The 5,137-nt window shown below is 43.4% G+C and overlaps 1 protein-coding gene across 1 annotated transcript; it reads left to right on the plus strand.

The window, feature by feature from the left end:
- Positions 1-1,156: 1,156 nt before the first annotated feature.
- Positions 1,157-4,882, plus strand: LOC125521205 (lactoylglutathione lyase-like). The gene is made up of 9 exons (XM_048686264.1): positions 1,157-1,309; positions 2,032-2,162; positions 2,259-2,383; positions 2,728-2,792; positions 2,873-3,088; positions 3,203-3,250; positions 3,331-3,438; positions 3,518-3,670; positions 4,640-4,882. Exons 2-9 carry the CDS (start codon positions 2,044-2,046, stop codon positions 4,679-4,681), a joined length of 876 nt encoding a protein of 291 aa, XP_048542221.1. The 5' UTR covers positions 1,157-1,309; positions 2,032-2,043; the 3' UTR covers positions 4,682-4,882.
- The last annotated feature ends 255 nt before the right edge of the window (positions 4,883-5,137 follow it).

A 5,137-nucleotide genomic window follows, 5' to 3' on the forward strand; every position in this document is an offset into this window, starting at 1 on the left:
TGGGGTTTTCTCGGTGAGGTCAGCCTACCGCATGCTCATCAGTACGAAAATGAGGAGGGAAGCCTGGCTTGAGGGCCGGTCTGACGCCTCCAATGCCGAGGGTGAGCAGCGAGCGTGGTCAAAGCTTTGGAAGGTGGACGTTCCATCAAAGGTTAAGATCTTCTTATGGCGCCTAGCACATAACTCCATGCCCACGGCGGACATTTTACACAACATGAACATGTCGACGACCACAAACTGCAAGTTGTGTGGGGCTGAGGATTCTTGGCAACATTCTCTTCTTCATTGCAGCGTCGCAAGATGCGTATGGGCCCTGCAAGACCCTGACATTTATGAAGTCTTGAACAATGCAAGGGAGCCGGATGCCAAGAGATGGATCTTTGCTATCATGGAGATGCTTTCGTCTGCAGAATTCACACAAGTGTTGGTGACACTATGGGCTATCTGGTTTGCAAGAAGGCAGGCCATCCATGAAAGTATCTTTCAGAGTCCCATGTCTACCCATATCTTCATCATGCGGTACATTCGGGAGTTGCAGGATTGTAAACCTAAGCAAAAGCCACGGGTAGAAGGGCTTGTTCCTCGAACTGGCTGGATCCCCCCGGAGCCGGGGGTGGCCAACATACAGGTAAATGGAGCGGTCTCAAGGAATCAAGGCGAGGGATCCATCAGTGCTATATGCAGGTCGTCAGATGGAGTTTTCCTAGAGGCATCCTGCATGAAATATAGTGGAATAGCTGAGCCAGCCACTTTGGAGGCCCTCGCATGCCGTGAGGCTCTGGCACTAGCAACGGACTTGCACCTGGAGAGGATTCTCGTTGTATCTGATTGTCAAACTATGGTTCGAAATATTCAAAGTCGTCGGACAGATGGTTCATATGCTACGGTCATCAAGGAAACTAACGCAAGAGCGTCAAGTTTCCAGCAATGTTCTTTCATCTTTGAAAGAAGAGATTCAAATGTTAAGGCACATAGCCTCGCTAAACACGTTTTTGTCTGGATCCGGAGCGCCATGTGTGACTGTTAGACCCCAGACTTGATTTGTATTCCGATGAACATTATTAATTAATAAAGTAAGAGTGTTTAGACTAAAAAAATCTGACCAGCTTTGGGAGGGGCGCGCTTTTACAGCCCGTGAGGCAGCACGTCGCCATCAACTCAATTATTACAATTCTGTCTATAAAATATAAAGAAACTCCATCATACTCGTGAGTACTACCGTCGGTGCCCCCCTCTCTTCTCCTGGGAAGCCTCTAGACTGAGCTCCTCATCAGCGTGGGACGGATCTCTACCCGATCGTATTTCGAGGGTGAGCATCCCCAAATCCATCTCCTTCATTCCCGCCCCCCGCTTGCTTCCTATACGCGCCGGTGCACAGTTTTCCGGTTCCCCGTTCTTTTCTGCCTGCTTAGATTTCTTAGGTTTCTGGAGTAGTACAAGTTAGATGGCCTCCTTCTTTTCTTCTTGGGATTCGTATCTGTATATAATTTGATTTGTTTCAAGCACTGCGGCTGGGCAGGATTTTTGGCAAATAGAGTAGAATCATGGGGGGAAATCCCCCGATCCAATTTTTTTTAGAACCACCCCCAATCCAATCCAACTATGTGTGAGGTTTGTTGGAGTTTTTTTTACTTTGATTTAGCAGAACCTCTCGCTGCCGTGGTAGCGACTGGGCTGCGGGGAGGTGTTCATGGAGGGGTTGGGATCCTGCCGCCGTGGCGCAGGGATTTGGGGGCTGGAGCTGCTACTTATCTGCTGCTGCTAGTTGCTGCTACTAATTTATCCAGTGGTGCTGCTGTTACTTATTTATATAGTTAGGATAATTTAGATAGAGGAGTGCTGTTCCTATTTTATCTTTTTGTGGTTTTATATGATCTAGGAGATAGGATATAGGCAATCTGCAGGAAAACTAGAAAATTTTGAAAGGGAATCTTTTTGGACCATTGTCTATATAGATATACACACAAGCTGCCAGAGATGCTCTTACCTCTTTCCTTGCTCTAATAATTGAATGCATAACAACTCTTACAGGTGACAGCAGGGATGGCTACCGGTAGCGAAGCTGGAAAGTCTGCTGAGGCAGTGTTGGAATGGCCTAAGCAGGACAAAAAGAGGATGCTGCATGCTGTTTACCGTGTGGGAGATCTCGACCGCACAATTAAGTATGTTAGCCATACTTTTGGAGTTTGTTAGATGGTGATATTTGCAACATGATTACTAGTATGTTTGTGCTAATGCCAGTGATTTAATTCTCATAGGTGTTACACAGAATGCTTTGGGATGAAGCTGCTGAGGAAAAGAGATGTCCCAGAAGAGAAGTACACCAATGCGTTTCTTGGATATGGACCTGAGGATACTAATTTTGCACTTGAGCTGACTTACAGTATGTTCATCGGTCCACTCACAATTGTTTCTAATGCAACCAGTTTGATATTCTTGTTAATGTTTGGGCAACGTGTGTATACACCTCAGTGGGAAGATTGGCAAACTAATGGGGTCATATTATTCTCTCTAAATACTCCCTCCGTCCCAAAATTCTTGTCTTAGATTCGTCTAGATATGGATGTATCTAATACTAAAATGTGACTTGATACATCTGTATTTAGACAAATCTAAGACAAGAATTTTGGGATGGAGGGAGTATGAACCGATAAACTATTTTGTGGGACTATAGTGTCATTCTTTTCCACCTTCTGTTGTGCTAATATGCTCTTTCTCGTTTGATAGATTATGGTGTTGACAAGTATGACATTGGAGCGGGCTTTGGACATTTTGCCATCGCAAATGAGGATGTATGTATCGTTTACCTGCAACATCTTACCCTTCATGTTACAGACCCTTGGGCTTGTTTGATGTCGTGGATGCAATGCAGGTGTACAAGCTGTCTGAGACAATTAAATCATCTGATTGTTGTAAGATCACTCGTGAACCTGGTCCTGTCAAGGGAGGGTCCACTGTGATTGCCTTTGCACAAGACCCAGATGGTTACATGTTTGAGCTTATCCAGAGGGGTCCGACGCCTGAGCCTCTCTGTCAAGTTATGCTTCGTGTTGGTGACCTTGATCGGGCTATCATGTTCTACGAGAAGGTATTGTATTGTAAAATGGGAGGTTGTTTGAAATGTTGGAGACAATATCCTTTCTGTATATTCTCTAGAACAATAGTTATATGTGGGATATTCTAACATTTGACTTTTATGCAGGCCCTTGGGATGAAGCTTCTGAGGAAGAAGGATGTGCCTCAGTATAAGGTACATCACATGACAATTGTCTTTTCGTGCCATTTGTCCTCTAAATTTTGATATACTGAGCATGTTTATGATTTGTGCAGTACACTATTGCCATGATGGGCTATGCTGAGGAGGACAAGACCACTGTTCTGGAGTTGACATACAACTATGGTGTCACGGAATATAACAAGGGCAATGCATATGCTCAGGTATTGACAAGTTTTCTTCTGCGCTTATTTCCTCTTTTAAGTTTTGGCATTTCTTAATGCTTGTGTTGCCTAACTGCAGGTTGCTATTGGCACTGACGATGTGTACAAGAGCGCCGAAGCAGTTGAGCTGGTTACCAAAGAACTAGGTGGGAAGATTCTAAGGCAGCCAGGGCCACTGCCAGGGCTGAACACCAAAATCACCTCTTTCCTTGACCCAGATGGCTGGAAAGTGGTATGTTTTCTGGATGTCTTATGCATAACACTGCTTTATTTGAATCGAAGGGGTCATTAACAGTTAATGATGAATGCAAGATGAGCTTGCTGTAGTCAATGCTTGGTTTATAAAATCTGAAGAGCGTACTGTAGTCAACGTAATTATTGCCAGTTAGTACATATTCCGCCCGTCTCTGAGAAGAAGGCCTATAAATTTGAAATTTCGTCTGAAGCCAAAACGTACATTGTCTGACCATGTTTCTAAGAAAAACTATCAACAACTACGATTCTTAATAAATATATACTATGCAAATACATTTTACTGTGTATCTAATAAATATACTGAGTATTAACTTGGTACTGTGGACTGTGGTTCTTCATAGTTTTAACTACGAACTTGGTCAGACTTTGCACCGCTTGACTTCAGGGAAAAAAATTTATAGGCCTTCTTTTCAGAGACGGAGGGAGTACATAGTTTCAAAGTCTACTAATTTATTGGCACCTTCAAGGCCAAGCTGTTACTCTGTAAAATAGAAACTTGGAAAACAGCATCATCTTAAGTTGGTTTATATTGATAGTCCGAGCTGTATTTCCTCTAGTTGTGTCTCTCACCGTCATCCATTGTCTAGATAATGGAAGATAAACTTTACTCCCTCCATCCCATAATATAAGAGCGTTCTTGACACTAACTACACTAGTGTGAAGAACCCTCTTATATTAGGGGACGGAGGTAGTAGTAGATTTGAGGCGTCACCCACTTAATTAGCAGAAAGCATCCTAAGCGTCACAAAGCAAATTAATAAAGTGAGATGGAACTTCACCTTAAAATTCGCTGCAGCATGGTTGTCAATACTGAACATGATTCCTTAAAGGTAGTATGTGAACTGGCTTGCACGCATGATTGATTACAAACTGATGTAGTGATTGCTAACCAATTATCCTTGGCCACAATATCAGTATGTGACTAATGTTATTCCTCCGGTTGCAGGTTCTGGTGGATCATGCGGACTTCCTCAAGGAACTCCACTGAAGACGAGCAGGCTCAAATTGTGTCGCGAGGAGGCAAACCTTATGTTAGCAATGGTCTGTGTGATTGTAATAAAACAAACCTTGTGTAGTAGCAATGGTCTGTGTGTGATGATGTAATAAAAGGGCAGCCTCTTCCGCTCGACGAACAAAAATAAAAAGCAACCACCGCATGCATATGCGGTGATTGACCTAGCGTTATCAAGTTGCTTGCAGTTTGATTGTCACCACAAAGGTGATTGTTAGTTCTTGATAAACATGAACTGTGGACTAGATTGTGAGAGGTGATTAGTATAGTGCGGGAAAAGGAGGAAGATGCACACCTACAGCGTATACTATACCCGATTTCTACAGAGAGAAAGAAAAGATCGCCCTGATCGTATGTTCATCTTAGAGCAACTCCAATAGCTTACGTATCCCTGAAAGAACAACTTCTTTTACGAGAAGTTGGGGAAAAAAA

This window comes from Triticum urartu, chromosome 7 (assembly GCF_003073215.2).
Source record: "Triticum urartu cultivar G1812 chromosome 7, Tu2.1, whole genome shotgun sequence".
NCBI classification, from domain to species: domain Eukaryota; kingdom Viridiplantae; phylum Streptophyta; class Magnoliopsida; order Poales; family Poaceae; genus Triticum; species Triticum urartu.

Coding starts and splice junctions, on each gene's coding strand:
- LOC125521205 (XM_048686264.1), top strand. CDS start 2,044: ATGGCTACCGGTAGCGAAGCTGGAAAGTCTGCTGAGGCAGTGTTGGAA. Junction 2,384..2,727: donor TGCACTTGAGCTGACTTACA/GTATGTTCATCG, acceptor CTCGTTTGATAG/ATTATGGTGTTGACAAGTAT. Junction 3,671..4,639: donor ACCCAGATGGCTGGAAAGTG/GTATGTTTTCTG, acceptor CTCCGGTTGCAG/GTTCTGGTGGATCATGCGGA.